Genomic DNA, 19,616 nt, shown 5'->3' on the forward strand with positions numbered 1-19,616 from the left:
TTGAACATAGCATGTGATGTTGGATCTAATATCAACTTTTAGGAGCCTAACCACTATGCTGAAAAATTCTAAAATTGATTGAACACATCAAGCTATGCTCTTAAAACCATTGGGATCGTTGTCTCCCGATGAATCGTGGTGTGAAACCGGGTTGAGTCTGGTCAAGACTAGGAACTCTAGTATTACTGGCAGTGTATGATGGATGATACACAGGGACTTAGAAATTGCACACATGGCATATAAATAGTCAAATTATGGGACCCAATTTAGACTTATCATGAAACAAATTAAGCCTATTTGATTATCTAAGTCATGGATTGATGGATATTTATGTGTGGTTAAAAGTGAAAAATATCGATGGTCCTATTTCCACAGACAAGTGTACAAAAATTAAAGGATTTGATTGTTCAACTAGTCTGATCATGGGATTGTAACGAGCTGCACAAAACTACGCGTGCGATTTATGAGTGCCTGCGCATCAAGCGTCATGGCAACCTGAGTACCGAATGCATGGGTAATTTCCTATGCAAATAGTGTGTCCGTACAGAATGGTTTGCTTTGGGAAAGTAATGTTTGGGAGCGTGTTGAAAAGACGCCGGGTAAAAGGTGGCGTCTACAATGGTCAATTTCTCGTCTCTTATTGTTAGATGACAAATGCCGTAGAGCTCTGACATCTCTAAGTTATAGTGCACCTAGTTGCATCAGGACATTTCGACGGCCCAATCAATTGATCTGAACGGTTCATTAAATAAAGAATATATTTTTGTAGGCTACCATGAACAATGGCACTGATCAGATTATCAAAACCATCCTTAATTTGGCCTTGTTTTCTGTAGCCATCCTTATTTCCAAGTCATGAATGGGATGGTGAAGATTGCCTAACAAAAGTGATTCTTTAGAATCATAAGCAATTCATGCTGGCCCTAACAAATAGATGTATCAAACTGTTGACTGGATCTATTTTATGTAAATGATCCTCACCGTCAATATTCACTGCTATTGATTAAATCGTTAATATTTAATAAATCAGTCTGATGTTTTCATTTTAGCCTGTGAAATATGCGTTGGACCTAGACAACTATCTTAATCAATGGCTTGGATTGCCTACGTCCATCAATGCAACTAGGAGCAAATGTAACTTAGTTCTCCGAGAGCACTGCCGTCCATCCATTTTGCTAGCTTATCTTAGGGCATGACCAAAAAAATAGAGCAAATCCGAATCTTACGGGGATGCCACATGAAACAGCAGTGATTTAATCCTCACTATTAAAAATTTCATGGGGCCACTGGGATGCTTATTTGCCATCCTATCTGTTGATAAGGTCACAAAGATTTGGATGAAGAGTCCACATAAATATCAGCTTGATCAAAAACTTTTGTGGCTCACGGTAAGTTTTTAATGGTCAATTACCACTTTTTCTATATTATGGTCCACTTGAGATTTGGATCTGCTTCATTTTTTCGATCATGCCCTAAGATGAGTTTTCAATACAGATGGACAGTGTGGATGTAGTCACATACATCACAGTGGATCCCACACTAAGGGGTCTCCCAAACTCAAATCGGATTGCCCATTGAGTTACTTATTATGCTCCTATCGTACAGAGTAAAATCAGTTGGGCCACCGTCAATATATGTGGTCTATCCCTGCCATCCATCCGTTTTTCCATCTAAATTAAGGGGTTGAGCTTAAAATAGAAGCATATCCAAAGGTCAAGTGGATCATTACACAGGAATGGGGATAATGATTTCCACCGTTGAAACCTTGCTAAGCCACACAATGATATTTTTTTGCCATCCAACCTGTTAATAAGATCATAAAGACATGGATCAAGGGAAAAAACAAATATAAGTTTGATCCAAAATTTCTGTGGCCCCTGAGAATTTTTCAATAGTAGAAGTTCAATTCAACTATTTCCTATGGTGTGTTACATCTGAACATTGTATATACTTCAATTTTGGGACCGAGCTCTAAAATTATCTGTTAAAATGGATGAACGGAGCGGATAAAATCATGGTGGACCTCACAGAGTTTACTCAATCTACTTCCTCACCCACCTCCGTGGAACCGAATGCAAATTGTGTCCTACCCGGCCTAGATGATAATTTGTCCGGGCAGGGCTCTATGGGGCCCACCATGATGTAAGTATTTTATCGATGTTGTTCATCTCTTTTCTCAAATCATTTTAAGATATGATACAAAAAACGAGGCAGGTCAAAGTCTTAAGTGGACCACAAAATGGGGATTGAATTTTCACCATTAAAAATTTCTCGGGAGCCGGAGAAATTTCAGATCAAGCTGATATTTGTGTTTTCACTTCATCCACGTCTACATGACCTTATGAATATGTCAGGTGGTAAAAAAAACATAACAGTGGCCCTTAGAAAGCTTTCAACGGCGGGTGTCATTATCACTTTAGATTCCTTTGGTGTGGTCCATTGGAGAAGTGGACCTGCCTCATTTTTGGAATCATATCTTAAAATGATCTGATAAAATAGATGAACGGAGTGGATAAACCACTTACATCACAGTGTGCCCCCACAGAGCCCTGCCCGCCTGGATTATCGTCCTGGCAGGGGTTGGATGCAATCCGCGTCCGGTGGATGCTAGGTCTCACCTAGAGGTGTACACAAACCGAGCTAACTCAGTTAGCTCGCTCGACTCGACTTGAAAAAGCTCAATTCAACTCGGTTCAAAGCTGACTTCGAATTGAGTAGAGCTGATTTTTTGAGCTCGAAAATGAGTTCGAGCTGGCCCCAGCTCGACTCAAGTCGAAGCGAACTCAGCTCGAATCGAACTCGAATTAAACTAGTTCAGTGACTTGATTACTTTGATATTGATGTTGCTCACCCAGTGTTTGATGAAATTATCCAACGAAGTATGGCCGATGGCAAGGAAGGTCTGGATATGAAACCAATACCCTTTTTTTCTTATTTTTATGTTTTTTAGAAGGTATTTGATAAAATACTTGTAAAATTATTGTGATTGTCTTAAATGTAGTGAGATTTTGAAGGTGTAGTCCAGGTGTTTGTAAAAATACTGCACAGGTGAACTCGGCTCGATCTTGTCTCGAACTGGCCTGAGCTGCTGACCGAACTGAGCCGAGCTGGCTAGTCAGGCTCTAGGACTGAGTTGAGCCGAGTTTGTGCTGAGGTCAGCTAGTGGCTGAGCCGAGTTGAGCAGAGACCAACTCGACTAAGCTCGACTCCGTGTACACCCCTAATCTCACCTAATCCGCTCCGGCGAAAATGGGTCGGACATGAGTTTGACTAGTTGAAACAGCTGATGTGTCTGCGGAGATAGGGAATGGAACGGCCAGGATGAAGCTATGTGTGGCCTACCGTAATCTCAGTGAGAAATCGACTTCGTCCATAAGTTTAGCAAGCTCACGTTAGGAAAGGAGCCGAAAATTGAGGCAGACCCTTAACTCACGGGGGGTCACGCCACAGGAAAACGATGGGGATTGAATGCAAAACATTGAAACCTTCGAGAAGCAACGATAGTTTTGGATCTGGATAATATGTGTTTTCAGTTCATCCCAACGGGAATAACTTTATGAACGGTTTGGATGAAATATAAACGTCATGATGAGCCGTGAATGTTTCAACAGTGGAGGTTCAATCACAACTGTTTCTTTTCCTGTGACCCCTTTGAGTTGTGGATCTGCCATCTTTTTAGGATTCTTTCCTACTGTGAAATTGCAAAATTGATGAACGGAGTGGATTTCGCAAGGGCATCACGGTGGGTCCCACATGGCTTACACAAGGAGCTTCTGTTGCCGGGGAACAGACTATTCACGTCCAAATGACGGGTGAAGGTGGTTTATGAGGTGACGCTATGAGATGGAGAAGGGAAATTTGTAGAAAAATCCTATTAATTTTATAAAAATTATAAAACCGACATTTCTTTTGGACTATTTTGTTGCCTCCCCTATTTTAGAGAAGTTGAGGATTGTATTAGCCTTCAACTGAGCAGACATCGTATCATATATAATTCACAGTATCAAAATAAGCTTATTATCAGAATAAGCATTTAACCGTACTTTTTTTTAAAATTTTTTCTTTTCTTTTTTTTTCTTTACACACCCACACACTCAGGCCAGTGGAATTTCACCACCCATGGATATTCGAACCCTTGACGGCTGTTGAAACTACCACCCCCGAGCATTTCACCGTACTTGCTTTTAAATCTCTCCTTCAAAAGATTCATTTACCAGATCATTTATTCTCCATTCATTTCATTTATATGCATTTATTGTTGTCAACCTCAAAAGTCATTCACCTCTGTTTACTCCGATCCCATCCAAACAGCCCCATGCGTTTTGCATCTCAATTTAATGAAAAATGTCTCAAATCCAATGAACTAGACCACAAGGTACAGTCAGCTAAGTAGATAACTTTCAACAGAATCCTTTCTGGACCTACCGTGAGGATTGCGTGATGAAAAATAAAAATAAAAAATCATATCTACAGTACTTATCAAGTGGGCTAGACAATAAAAACAATGCGTAGCCATTGATAAATAGCAAAATACAAGTGTAGTCACCTGAATGAGTGGATTTGGGATTTTATTTTATTTTGCACAAGGTAATAATTCTCATATGGGGTTAACATATTGGATGGACTGGATTGCACAAGCACGAGAAAAATTCTAAGTTATTCTCTGTGTGGACCCTACTTCTTGTCCATCTGATTATACTTAAGACCACCTCCCATTTAATTTGCAACTTACTCCTGCCATTCCGGGGTCCAGTCGAGTCAAACCAACTTCAAGAGGGTTGGCCTTTGCCCAAACCCAACCCTATATCCAATTCAATGGATTTGCTGCTGATCTGACTCAATGCGGCCCATATCACGATTCATGTGTTTTATACAAGATGTCCATCCATTTTAGGGCATGTATCAAAAAATAAGGCAATCCCAAGCTAAAGAATACGAATATTGGTACCAACCGTGGAAACCTTTCTATGGCCCGCTATGATATTTATTTGTCATCTAACATGTTATAACTTTTTTTTAACGCAGATCTAAAACTCTTGTGGCCTTCAAGAAGTAGAGGTGTACATGAGTTGATTCGAATGTAGCCGAGCACAGTTGGACTCGGCTGGGCCACTAGCTGACCTCAGCTTGAACTCGGCTCGGCTTAGTCCTGTGCTTGACTGGCCAGCTCGGCTCGAGTCGATTAGTAACTCGGGTCAGTTTGAGCCAAGTTCGAACCAAGATCGAGCCGAGTTCGCTTGTGCAATATTTTCACAAACACATATATTGTACTTTCAAATTCTCACTGTACGTAAAATAGTAGCAACGATTTTACAAGTATTTTATCAAACACATTATACGCAACATTAAAAACAAAAAAAAAAAGGCATTTGTTTGATGAAACATACCTTTTTTATCACCAGCCCACACTTCGTTGAGTCATTTCATCAAACAATTGGTGAGCAACATTAATATCAAAGTAATTGACTCATCCAACGGGTTCAATCCAAGCTCGATATGAGTTGGGTTCAATCTAAGTCGAGTCGAGCTCGGGCAAGCTCGAACTCGGTTCAAAATTTTTTTGAGCTTAAAAAATCAATTTGACTTAGCTCAAACTCAATTTCAAACCGAGTCGATTTGAACTTCTTCAAGCTAAGATGAGCGGGGTAACCGAGCTAACTCGGTTCGTGTACATCCCTATCAAGAAATTTTCAATAAGAGTTCAATTTTCATTGTTTGATATGGTATGGTCCTCTTGAGCTTTAGATCTTCTTTGTATTTGGCTCATGTTCTAAAATGGTCTCAAAACAGATGTGGCATGGATAAAACACAAACATCACGGTAGACCCCACGGATTCTCCTGTCAACCAGCGTCCCTGATAGGGGAACATCGAAGAAACACTAGCGAGTGCGCGAAGAGCGACAATGAAGGCGATCCGCGTGAAGTGGGCCACATGAGCGTTTATTATAAGAATTGTCCTCGATTCTCTTTTAACCGTCCATTGTCTTCACACTGATGTGAACAACCTCGGCTTATAGTTTATTAGCCAGCGCATTTTCAAGGTCGGCCCATCTAACTAGTGGTTAGAATCTCATATACGTGTGCAGAGACTTCCGTTTCCCTCTTCAACGGTCAGATCTACCTTTACGAAAGAGCCCCTAAACAAATGTATTTGTCCTCAGACGTCCTTGTATGTAATGGCCTCTTAGTCCCTGTCTTAATGAGAAATGAAAAGAAAGGCGTAGACGAAAACCTTTGATTTTGACGAAAGCCCCCCAGCGTCTCTCTCTCTCTCTTCGAACTGCTCTCTGACAAGGTACCATTTTGTATTTTTTTTTAATTTTATTTTACCCTTCGATCTTATTTTCCTGCAATTGGAGGGTAATTTGTTTGGTTTCTTTTTTTTTTTCTGCACTTTGTTAGATTAATGTATGGAATGGTTTGGGTTTTCGGGTTAGGGATTTTTTTTTCCTGAAATTTTAGGGATGTTTAGCAATTTATGTCGTTTTTCTGGGCTGTTTTTCGATATTTATTTTTCCAGGATTTAGGGGTTTTTACAAATTTTCTGGAAATTTAAGGGGGTTGTTGAAATTTGGAGGTTTTTTTTTCTCGTTGATAGGGTTTTGGTAGGTTTCTGAAAACTCTTTAAGGTTTAGCGTTTTTGGATTTCTTTTCTTTTCTCTTTTTAAATTTAGGGTTTAGGGTTCAGGAGTATTCTGGAAGTTTTAGTTCTCTTTGCCTGATTAAGGTTTAGTTTTAGGGCCTGTTTGGGTGCCACTTAAAAATGAGTTTTGCTAAGGGCAATCATGATATCTAATACATAATTACGTTGAAGTAAAATGAGATGAACTAATTTTCAAGTGGCACCCAAATAGCCCCGTAAGGATTTTCTGGAAAATTTAGGCCCTGTTTGGTAGACGCCTAAAAATGAGTTCATCTCATTTTAATTAACAGTGATTTTGTATTATGATGTTGATCTCTAATACTTAATGAGTTCAAGTTGACATTGGTTATGTATCAGAGAATGAGATATCTTTACAACTGAAAAGGCATTGTACACGGTAAAACACAATGATCGATACACACTCATGGGCCCACCGCGATGTGTACATCACATTCAAATCTGTCCATCGTGTTCATTCCTTGATGCTTTCTGATGCCCCCCCCCCCCCCCCCCCAGCCTGATTGATCATCAGATGGACCACACGTGATAACCTCCACCGTTAAAAACCTTCCAGATCACGTCCGGGACCCATTGTGATGAATGCAGGACATCCAATTCGTCTAATGTGTGTGTACTTTGATGCTCTCCTAGGCCAAAAAAATCGAGCTCTTCTTGGCGGGATTTACCGCCCCAAGCTCTCTGTGGTGCGAATACCTACTTTATACATTGTAAATACTTTACAAGTTAGCCAAGCACAATCTATTTACCTATTAACAAATTACCACTTAAAAGCCAACCGGAATAGCATGCAAAGAGTTTACTCCTGAAACTCTTTTCAGGTGTAAAGTGTTTACAACTTAAAACTTTACAAGCATCCAAACAACCCCTTTTTGGTTTGGGAGTTCAAGATTGGTTTTACTATAGCTACAAAATTTAGGGTTGTGAGGACAAGTTATTTTTTTGGTTTAAGTTGCCTAGTAGTTGAGGAAAGAAATTTGGAGATAGCGATTTTCCAGTGCTTTTGGAGTCTTAGCCCGTACATCTAATCTCGTAGGTCAGGTGGGATTTAGGATTTTGAGATAATGTAGGAATTAGGATTATGCATGGATGATCTATCTTTAAAGCTTTAGTAGAGAGACATATATAAGGATAGAATAATTCATCTTAGTAGTTGTACAGATGTTGACTCGGGAAGTGGTGTTTTATCAATGAATTTGTATTTGAGAATTGAACAACAAAAACCAGTCTAGCCTAGGGGTTTGTTGGGCTTCTGGAATTTAAAAGGGCCTAAAGAATACGTTTCGAAAAAACAAAATCCCTGAGAAAAAGATTTTATTTGTAGTTTTGTGGGACTAAGAAATGGTGTTTGGGTGTTAGGAAAATATTGATAGGAATTCTATTCATCATTATTGTCATTTTAGCCTTATCCCAAGGTGAGCTAGATGAACTGTTTGGCCATTCACTCTATCGAGGGCCAGACCTTTAGTTAGATCATAGGTCATCGGGTCTTTTCTTACTACCTCCATCCATATCCTTTTCGGCCTTCCCCTTGACTTTTTAGAGCCTTCAACCTGTACCAACTCACCCCTAACCGGCACAGTTCTAGTTCTTGGTCTCTGGTGCACATGACCAAACCATCTAAGTCTACTTAACCTCATTACCTATTGGTGCCACTCCTAAGTTCCCTCAAATGCATTCATTTCTAATTTTATCCTTGTCTTGCCACTCATTCATCTCAACATCATCATTTCAACTATACATCTTATGAACATGATATTCCTTAACTATCCAACATCGTTCCATGAAGCATGGCCGGTCTCATAGCTATCCTATAAAATTTTCGTTTCAGTTTGAGTGGTACATGATGATCACATAAAATTTTAGATTCCACCCATCTTGAATTCTATGGGCAACATCCTTATCAATCTCTCCATTCAAGGTATTGAAAGTGGTCAATTTGTGAAGCTTCTTGGTCAACAATCTTAACTAATTCCTCGTTTTCACTCCTATTGTTACTACTATTTTAGTCCAACTGTTTTAGTATTAAACAATTCCTCGTTTTCACCCCTCCATAAATCTAGCTTTGTTTTTACGCACTCCCTCATCTTGTCATTTAAAACTATGTTATCTGCAAACAACATACCCCATGGGATCTCTTCCTATAAATGCCTCATTAGCTCATCCATAACCAAGAGAACAAGTACATACTTAATGTCAACCCCTGGTGCCAACCTACGATAACTGGGAACTCACTTGTCTCTTTGCAAATGGTCCTCAAATTTGTTATCGCTCTCTCATGCATATCCTTAATCACGTTAAGATATCCTCTTGAAACTCCTTTCTTTCCCAACATCTACTAGATTAACTCTTTAGGGACTCTATTATATGCTTTCTCTAAGTCAACAAAAACCATATGGATCTTCCTCCGCTCCTTGTATTTCTCCATCAATTATCTAAGTAGGAAAATAGCTTCAATTGTGGACTTCCTAGGCATGAAACTAAACTGATTTTTATTTATTTATTTATTTTGTCTTATGCCTTAGTCTTTGCTCAATCATTCTCTCCCAAAATTTCATAGTATGGCTTATGAGTTAATCACACGATAGTTTGTGCAACTCTGTATATCTCCTTTTTCTTTTCTTATAAATAGGTACCATAGTAATTTTCTTCCATTTGTCTAGCATTTTCATTGATCTTACAATCTTCTTGAACAACTTTATCAACCAAAATAACCCAATTTCTCCCATATAGTTCGAAACCTCCATTGGTATACCATTTGGTCCAAGGGCCTTTTCTGTTTTCATCATTTTGAAGGCTTCTTTCACTTCAAATATCCTAATCCTATAAAAGTATTTATCATCTTCGACATCATTTGAGTTTATGCTTCCTTCTATCCTTGCTCTCAGAGTTGTGGGCAAAGTTTGCGAGCCTATCAATGAAGGGGGAGCTGGCCTAAAACCCTTAGGGCGTGTTTGGATGCCAGGCCCATAACATAATGTATCGTATATGTCAGTGAAATACATCCTAAAATCGACGCTATCCAAACACCGCCACGTGGTACGCTGGCGACCCGAGTACGTCGCCAACCCAGTTTCTCGAAACGACACGTCTTGTAAAACACTGTTACAACGCAGGCGTCTGTGTAGTAGACGAGAGTTTTAAGAAAAAAATTAAAAAATCCCGAGATTGCAAGTGGTTCAGCGGACATATACGATCATCAGTGCCTTCCCTGTGAGCACACGTCGGGCGAAAGGAAAGAAGCAGCTGAGGAAGGAAGAAATGGTTGGGTTCGCAAGATCGAGGATTTTCATCGGAAGCATATTTCCGAAAGGAGAGCCTCTCGTTTCGAAACTCATAATCTTCTCTCAATACATAGTATTCCCAGGCGCTATGTTCGCCTCCCTTTACTACTGCCCCGAAGACCATCCCAACAAGAAGAAGATTTCCTCTTCCTCTGCCTGACTTCTTCCTCCATCCTTCCCATCCTTTTCCAGGTTTTTTGTGGATGAGCTACAGGTAAAAAAAATCGCATCCGCTCATTGAATGTGGACCGCTGCTCCAACCGTTATCGATGTGGTGGGCCACGAGATAGCCTTTCGATCGCCAGGCCAATTTGCAACCCGTGTGCCACGAGGAGGGAACTGCATATTAGCGTTCCTCTTTGATGGATGATGTTGAAGTTAGGTTTGCTCATTAGGCTCATAGATCAACACGAGGGGCACATGTGCCAGATTAGAATTCCCCTCTGCCATTCTCACTATGTAGATGCCCTATTGAAGGAAACAGGCTCTTCTCATCACCAGGCGAATGAACGTTAATTTCATACCTATTTAATGTTTGGGAAGCAGTGCGGTTGATGAACACTCCATTCCCAAACACTGATTTCGGAAACCATGGTCTCGTGTGATTACAAGTGCACTCTTATCCAAACATTGTGAGTGGTTTGCAATTTGCAGACGCTTTACCGCTGCAGGACCACTAATACCTTGATGGGACAATTTTACTTCCCTCTACAATACTATACGCGAATCCAAACATGCCCTTAGCTATTATGAATACGGCTCTCACTTAGAATTAGATTGTTGATAGTTGAACGGGCTTCCTCTGCTTCCTGGGGATGTAGTTTAGACGCCATCTTGACGTCCCTCTTTGCTGTTTTGCTCCATTGTGTTGCTTTTTTTCGTTTGCCTTTGTTCTGTTCTTAATAAAAAATTGTTGTCTTTCAAAAAGAAAAAGAAAAAAGAATATGACTCTCTTAGGGAAATGGATATGGAGATTTAGCGAAGAGGAGGGCAAACTTTGGAGAAGCATGATAGCCGCTAGGTTCAGTTTGCAAGAAAGTGGCTTTCTTGTAAAAACCTCTTTATATAGAGCATCAGGTGCTTGGAGAGCCATTGCAACTACGCAACGCCTTTTGAGTAGAGGTATCTCTTTTAGGGTCGGAAAAGGATCTCGAGTCCGATTTTGGGTGGATGTTTGGTGCGGCAGTTAGGTGCTTTAGGACTTGTTCCCAAGGGTCGCTAGGCTCACTTCCGACCGAATTGTTCATGTGGTGGAGTGCTAATCTTGGGACAGGGAGCAGCATGTTGCAGGAATTTGGTAGATGACGAATTTGATGAGTTTCTTATCTCGTTGGATCTTCTAAAATCGATGAAGCTTGGTATGCTAGAAGAAAGGATTGTATTTTAGGGCAATTCGGAGATGAAACTGAGAAGAGTGCTTGTTCTTCCCAACATATGCTTAATGTGCATGGACAAGGAGGAGTCAATCGACCATCTCTCCATTCACTGTCCTTATGTCACGCGAGTTTGGGATTATTTTCTTTCGTGGTTTCACACTGATTGGGTCATGCCGAAGACTATGGAAGATCTGTTATGGGCTTGGCATGGAGGCAGAGTTGGCAAGCCCTAGAAAACTATATGGTGATTGCTAATCATGGTTTTGTTATGGAATATTTGGGGATCAAGGAATGGCTGTTATTTTCAGAATGAGAGTGAGGGGGTGAACGATGTCATTTAGAAAGTTAAATGCCTCGTGTCGGATTGGGTGGTGTATGTAAAGGGAGCTTCAATTGCCCTCCCCCTTTGAGACTTTCTGTTTTTGTTTCTTAGGTCTATATTCTTTCCTTGCTTGTTGTGAGCTTCTTAATAATAGTGTTGTTATATATATATATATATAAAGAAACATTATCACCTCTCCTACCCAAGTTTTATTAATAAAATCCTATTGCTTTCCTAACATCTACAACTTTATCCTTTAAAGTTGTATCTGCCACTATCCCCACCCCATTTCTATTATTGTTCTTTCCTATTTAAAATATTGTATCCATCAATTTCTCTAGTTTTGGCCTTTTTCTGCTTGGTCTCCTGAATGTAGGCCTAGCTTTTGAATTTGTTGGACCAGGCCTTTGGGTTGCCCTATTCAAAATTTTAATTTTGATGGCCTAAGCATAGCCCATTGCCAGCCTTACCTGAACACAAGTTTGAACTCTCCTTTATTTCATCGTATTTACTAACTCCATACTCTTACCCGTTAATGATCCTATATATGTAGCAAGATGAATCCTATTGTCCTTGACTAGCTTTATTACCCGCCACATCCAAAATGATGCCGGAACTCTTGCTTACTCCTCATAGCAACCAGGGGTTGTTGCAGCATGTCGCTTATAGCGGACACCCTAAGCAACCCTTCCCCATTTCTCACTACACATGGGTTTAAATGCAGCAGGTCGCTTACAAGGAATGCCCTAGCATGAGTTTGGAATGTCATATTGATCAGATTCATGATGGAAGTTATGGCATAAGTTTGACGTTGGCTGCCAACCTGACGCAGCCCTCCTTTATCTAGGCTGGGGAATAGTGATGAGAGCACAAAACTACCATAGGCCCAATGTAATAGACCATAACATAGGTCGTTTACAATCAAGCAATATCTAATAGTCCATTACATAGGTTGATTACAATCAATGAGTTGTAGGGGGGGTTTCCGTATGGCTGCCTACCTTTTCGGCTATGGACCAAAAACCTCCCGCTTTTAAATCCACTTACCTATTTCATATACATCTTGCAACCGCCTACACTAACGGATTGAGCCGTTAACTGCAGAAAAGTCTTTTTTATCCCTGCTTGTCTGCATTTATTACTGTTTGACCCCTTTTCATTACATTCACCAAATGACCATACTACCCTCCATTTTGCCCTCCCATTTTGCTTCGTGGGGCCATTGTGATGTCTATGTTTTATCTACACCATCCATCCATTTTTCCAGATCATTTTAGGGCATGATCCCAAAAATGAGGATATTCCAGGGCTCAATTGGGTCACACGATGGAAAATAGTGGGATCGAATGCCCGCCATTGTGGTTGTTTGACCATGGTTGTTTTCATCTTTGCATATTTTTCAATTGGTGTTTCTACCACTGGATTGTGGTTGTTTGACCATAGCTGTTTTCATCTTTGCATATTGACAATGCAAACCTTCTCATGTTAAAGATGTGTGAGAATCAACTTTGTTGTCCTAAATATGTGCACATTCAGAGCTAGTTTGCCCTTCCCTCTAGAAATCTAGTAATAAAAGAATATATGGACAAACTGGCCAGGAATAAAGGGTTTTCTTGGGAATTTTGTCACTACCATGAATTTGGGTGATAAATGATCATATTGTTCTTTGGGTTTCATATCTCCTTATTTGTAATTGACATTAAATTCCTCTTAGATTGCTTGTTCATAGGTAGTTGCGGTCAGAAAATGGGGAAAACTGTTGCCATTTGCCAGGTTGGTGGCGAGTTTGTAACAAACAACGATGGATCTATGTCATATACTGGTGGAGAAGCATATGCAATACCGGTTGTTCCCAACATGAAATTTGATGAATTCAAGTCAGAGATAGCTGAAATGTGCAATCGTGATGCAAGTACCTTGTTGATAAAGTACTTCCTCCCAAGCAACAGACGGATTCCAATCACAGTATCCAATGACAAGCACATGCAGTGCATGATTGATTTTCATGAGGATTCAGCGACAATAGATGTTTTCGTTTTGGATGGGGAGACCATTGCTCGGAACACTGACAAAACGGATAACAACCGGTAACTTTTCCTTGGTCAACTCCTGTTTGCGATCGATAACAGGGTCCTGCCCATGTGGGACCCGCAGTTCTGTGATAAATACCACTGATTTAACAGGCTCCACTGTGGATGGGGCATGCCCTGAAAATCCCCACATCTGAAGATCCTGTTTGTGAGGAATTACAGGGTCCTGCTAATGTGATGCCCCTGCTAACAGGATGAAAATCTCCACATCGGGAGATACTGACCCCTTGATCTTTGTACTACACTCCCATTGAGTGGGGACTGTTCCTGCATTCTTCTGCTTAGTTTTCTAGGTGTAGGCCATCGACTGAAAGGTTGGGATCTTCCAATCTGGAAGTTTTTTCATGGCATTCTCCATCCTTGGTGGGGTCATGAGATCAATGGTTTTGATTACAGAACCATGGCCTCTTGCATCAGCAATATGTGATTGCTGACGATGCTGACTCCTATATGAATTATACTTGTTGCATGAAATTAAATGGGGTGCATTCTCTTGCAGGGCCAACAGAGCCACAAGTAAAACAAGTAGACCCACAAGTAGGTCCACAAAAAGGGCTGCAGCCACTGACTCAATCACGCAAACTCCTACAACTGTCAACAATGATGGGAAAGGAAGGAGAACTACAGTCCCTGATCCAGTGGCTTCAACTGCTGCCGTGGCTGCCCCTGCCAGTGGTGATAGAATTGCACGTAGGACCAGCAGCAGGATTACAGCAATTGTCACTACAGGCACTGACCCAACCACCCCAATTTCCACCATCCCTGCTGCTGGCAATGATAAGCAGTCAGCACAATACAGTTCACCAGGAAACACTATCCTTGATATGGGCAAAGAATTTGATAGTGTCAGTGACTTCCGTGATGCATTGCGTATGTATGCCATTGCAAAAGGGTATGCATTAAAGACCATTTATAGTTCTCAATCCCGTGTGACTGCCAAATGTAGAGCTCAGGGCTGCCCATGGCGGGTGCATGCTTCCAGACTAGCATCCATGAAGAGGTTCAAGATTAGAAAGATGAACAATGTGCACACATGCGGTGGGGTTGGAAAAGACAGCCATCCGAATGCATCAAATATCTGGATTGCGAGCATTATAAAAGACAAGCTACGAGATAAGCCACATTATAAGCCAAAGGAAATCGTGAATGACATATATCAGGAGTATGGAATCAATGTCACGTATAGACGGGCGTGGAATGCGAAGGAGGCGGCCCAGAAGCAGCTTCTAGACTCCCAGTCAGACGCATATAGTCAGTTGCCTTGGTTCTGCAATAGGATAAAGGAGACGAATCCTGGTAGTCTTGTAACTCTGACAACAACAGACAAGTTGAATTTTCGCTGCCTTTTTGTCTCATTCCATGCTTTACAGCATGGGTTTGATAATGGTTGCCGCCCCCTCATTCTTCTCGACGGAACATCTCTAAGAGAGAAATGTCGAGGGACATTGTTAGCTGCGGTATCAGTTGATGGGGATGATGCCATCTTTCCCATTGCCTTCGCTATAGTGGATTTTGAATCCTATGATAATTGGATTTGGTTTTTGACAGAATTGAAATCAGCCGTGTCAACAAATCGGACCATAACATTTGTATCTGATAGACGCAACCGTTTAGAGGAGGCTGTGCCGCAGGTTTTCGAGGACAGCTATCATGCCTATTCTTTGAATCACCTTACTGAGGACTTCAAGCGGGTGTTGAAGGACACATCACAGCCGGTGAAGGATGCACTGGCCAATGAAATTAAACGCGCTGCTTACTCGTGCAGCATTACCGATTTCAATGCTTGCATTGACAACATCCGGAATTTCTCACATGATGTCGCATCCTGGGTCTTGTCAAGCAAGCCTGAACATTGGTCGAATGCATTCTTTAAGGGGTTGCGATATGACCACCTATCATCGAACGTTGCAGAGTTGTTCTACAGTTGGATATCAGAGGAGTGCGACCTATCAATAATACATATGATTGACATAATACGGTGTAAGATGATGGAGATGATTTATGCCCGTAGAGAGGCTTCAAGCACATGGTCAACAATTCTCACACCTTCAATGGAGCAAAGACTGGAGTTAGAGATACACAACTCGCACTCGCTCAGCGTGTTGTTTTCATCAGGGAGTGTGTTCGAAGTCCGTGATGATTCAGTCAACATTGTGGACATTGAGACACGGGATTGTACGTGCCAGAGATGGAAGATGTCTGGGTTGCCATGCATTCATGCAGCCGCAGTTTTTGATCGCATGGGTCGAAATACTTATGATTACTGCTCAAGATACTTCATGGTCGATTGTTACCGTTTGACATACTCGGAATCTATCCACCCAATACCAGATATAGGAAATCCTGTAAGTGAAGATTCTAACACCGAGCTGATTGTTCGTCCACCCCGTAGCCATCGTCCACACCGTCCACGAGGCAGGCCAAAATCGAAGCAGACAGAATTGTTTGATCCGCGTAAGAGGCGAAGGCTTTATGTAAATTGCACTAGGTGTGGTCAGTCCGGGCACAGTAGGAAGAATTGCAGAGAGGTGGAAGAGGGAAATCACTAGTGTTAATTTCATTTGTGTTTAGGAGCTATTTAGTTTGATTTAAATACTAATGCCTTGAGGTGAATGTATTGGTGTTTGAGTATTTAGATGGTTAAAACCAGATTGAAGATCAACCCTCGGATCTTTTGACCACAATGTACTCAGCATTCTTAATTTTGAAATATGGGATTAACTTTTTTAAGAGTTGAGGTGCGTCTGGTAAGTCATGTTGCTTCAGCTACTTACGCATCGACAAGCTGATCTCAATTTCTACTTATTCAGTGCACAATTATATTTGGTAAACAACATACTTAATCCTAAAAAGAATCCATAAATTACTTTTGCAACATCACTTGATGTATATCATCCAACATCTGGCCCACCTTTGTTGTGGGGCCATTCATCACGTGGGGTTCACCTTTAATATCAACCATCCATCATGTGGGGCTTGCCTTTGATGTGCGTCATTTGTTATGATGGGCCCACCTTGGACCTATCTTCATTGTGAACCATCCATTATCTGGGGTCTACCTTCAATGTGGGCCATCCACTTTGTGAGGCTCACCTTTGATGTGTGTTATCCATCATGCATGTCCCACCCTGGATGTGGCTTGTCCATCATGTTGGAAAATGGATTTCGATCATCCATCTGGCGAGGCCCACCTTTGATATGGACTGTTCATCATGCGGGGGCATAACTTTGAAGTCAGTCGTCCATCATGCAGGGCCCACCTTGAATGTGGACCAGTAATCATTAGGAGCTGACCTTACCTTTGACGTTGATTGTTCGTTAATATTGACGGGGCTGACATTACCTTTGATGTTGATTGTCCATTAATGTGGGCTGCAGTGATGATTTTTTGTAGATTTTGGAGTTTGGACTTGAACAGAAGTTTCATGTTCTTTTCAATATTCTTTTCAGGAAGCTGTGATTCGAACCATGCCATTGAAACTCTTCTTAGCATTCTTGAAGCGGAAGATTTTGATTAGATGCTTGGGAAGATTTTGATTAGATGCTCTCTCTCTCTCTCTCTCTCTCTCTCTCTCTCTCTCTCTCTCTCATCTCTCTTACCCTCTTCTCGGTGGACCCCACATCATATATAGTCCAATCGATGTCCAAACGTCTATTATCATCTATATGCACTATTATGTTCTTATTCAATCTTGATGGTTAGGACAATCAATTCTAATGAATTTTAAGAGCGGTTGGCAATCAAGGGTTACCTACCTTTTTTATTATTTTATTTGTCAGATAGCTTCTTTCTCATGAAACGATTTCTCTTGAAAGGTGACATGATGATGAATATCTATAAATGCATGAAACGATTTCTCTTGAAAGGTGGCATGATGATGAATATCTATAAATGCCTAGGGTGAAAGCCTAAAAAAGGCTTTTTAGGCTTCTTTGTTCACATTAGTCTGGCCATGTGTGACCCATCTTATAAATGGGTTAGCAGTGACACCTACTTGAGGTTGACCCGTGAAGAATCTAATCTATGCATCAAAAGCCTCGGGATATATAGAAACGCGTCAAGCTAGGCTCTTTAAATCATTGGGATCCGATCTAACATTCCATCACACTGGGTTGATGTTCATGGTGACCTACTCTCACTTGGGCCTCTAATCCAAGTAGCCCTTTTTTAGGGTACCGTGGCTGCACTCTAGTTACCCAAGTAGATCACCCTTTTCATGATAGGGTGGCTTTTATATTGGTTTAGGTTGCCTTTTTCTTAGGTTATACCTTACATGACTCAAACATAGCACCTGATGTTCGATCTAATATCAACTTTTAGGAGCCTAACTAGTATGTCGAAATTTTCAAAATTGACCGGACGCATCAAGATAGGCTCTTTAAACTATTGGGATCGTAGTATGACTTGTATCTCAATGACTTGTGTCAAACCGGGTCTGAGTCTGGTTGAGTCCGGCCATATTCGGGTTAAGATTAGGAACTTTGGTATTATTGGCAGTGTCATGGATGATACACAGGTACTTAGAAATTGCACATGTGGCATATAAATAGTCAATTTATGAGATCTAATTTAGACTTATCATGAAACAAATTAAGCCTATTTGATTATCTAAATCTTGGATTGATGGATATTTATGGGTGGTTAAAAGTGAAAAATATCAAACGGTCCTATTTCCACAAACAAGTGTACAAAAATTAAAGGATATGATTGTCCAACTAGTCTGATCGTCGGATTGTAACGAGCTGCACAAAACTAGGCGTGCAATTTATGACAGTGCATCAAGCGTCATGGCAACCTGAGTATCATATGATGACTCAAAGAAGAAATTGAAACGTCTCTTATTGGTATTTGACAAATGCTGTAGTGCTCTCACAACTCTAAGTTATAGTGCGCCTAGTTGCATAAGGACATTTGGACAGCCCAATCAATTGATCTGAACTGTCCATTAAATTAAGAGCATATTTTGTAGGCTACCATGAAAAATAGCACTGATGAGATTATCAAAACCATCCTTAATTTGGCCTTATTTTCTGTAGCCATCCTTTCTCCAAGCCATGGATCGGATGGTTAAGATTGCCTAACAAAATCGATTATTTAGAATCATAAGCAATTCATGCTGGCCCCTAACAAATAGATGTATCAAACTGTTGACTGGATTTATTTTATGTAAATGATCCTCACCGTCAATATTCACTGCCATTGATCAAATGGTTAATATTTATTAAATCAGGGTGATGTTTTCATTTTTGCCTGTAAAATATGCGTTGGTCCTAGACAACTATCTTAATCAATGGCTTGGATTGCCTCTGTGCACCAATGCAACTGGGAGCAATGTAATTTAGTTGTCCGAGAGCACTGGATGTATGCGTTGTGTATCCACGCAGTCCATCCATTTTTGGCTAGCTTATTTTAGGGTATGATTCAAAAAATAAAGCAGATCTAAATCTTATGCGGACCATACCATAGGAAACAGTAGTGATTTAATCCCCACTATTAAAAACTTCATAGGGGGCACCGGGATGCTTATTTGCCATCCTACCCGTTGATGAGGTCACAAAGATCTGGATGAAGAGACCACACAGATATCAACTTGATCCAAAGCTTTTGTGGCCCACAAGAAGTTTTTAATGTCAATTACCACTGTTTTCTGTATTATGGTCTACCCGAGATTTGGATCTGCTTCATTTTTTCGGTCATGCTCTAAAATGATTTGTCAATATGGATGGACAGCGTGGATGTAGTCACATACATCACAGTGGGGCCAACGGTCAGGGGTATCACCCACCTCGGTGGATTCTGAGTCTCACCTGATCGGCTCCCCCAGAATGGGTTTGACATGAGTCCGACTGGTTGAACCAGCTGATGTGCCTGCGGAGACAGG

At 40.9% G+C, this 19,616-nt stretch overlaps 1 protein-coding gene across 2 annotated transcripts; it reads left to right on the forward strand.

Moving 5' to 3' along the window:
- Nucleotides 1-6,013: 6,013 nt before the first annotated feature.
- LOC131246545 (uncharacterized) lies at nucleotides 6,014-16,464 on the forward strand. Of its 2 annotated transcripts, none has more exons than XM_058246785.1 (3): nucleotides 6,014-6,296; nucleotides 13,359-13,731; nucleotides 14,234-16,464. In XM_058246785.1, exons 2-3 carry the CDS (start codon nucleotides 13,391-13,393, stop codon nucleotides 16,281-16,283), a joined length of 2,391 nt encoding a protein of 796 aa, XP_058102768.1. In that variant the 5' UTR covers nucleotides 6,014-6,296; nucleotides 13,359-13,390; the 3' UTR covers nucleotides 16,284-16,464. The 2 variants fall into 2 exon arrangements, with proteins under 2 accessions (XP_058102768.1, XP_058102769.1); XM_058246786.1 differs by having other exon boundaries at nucleotides 13,374-13,731.
- The last annotated feature ends 3,152 nt before the right edge of the window (nucleotides 16,465-19,616 follow it).

Source organism: Magnolia sinica, chromosome 5, assembly GCF_029962835.1.
Source record: "Magnolia sinica isolate HGM2019 chromosome 5, MsV1, whole genome shotgun sequence".
Classification (NCBI taxonomy): Eukaryota; Viridiplantae; Streptophyta; class Magnoliopsida; order Magnoliales; family Magnoliaceae; genus Magnolia; species Magnolia sinica.

What these genes read in the sequence shown, in the direction of transcription:
- LOC131246545 (XM_058246785.1), top strand. Translation starts at nt 13,391, where the DNA reads ATGGGGAAAACTGTTGCCATTTGCCAGGTTGGTGGCGAGTTTGTAACA. An exon ending in GACAAAACGGATAACAACCG is followed by an intron (nt 13,732 to 14,233) that starts GTAACTTTTCCT and finishes ATTCTCTTGCAG; the next exon opens with GGCCAACAGAGCCACAAGTA.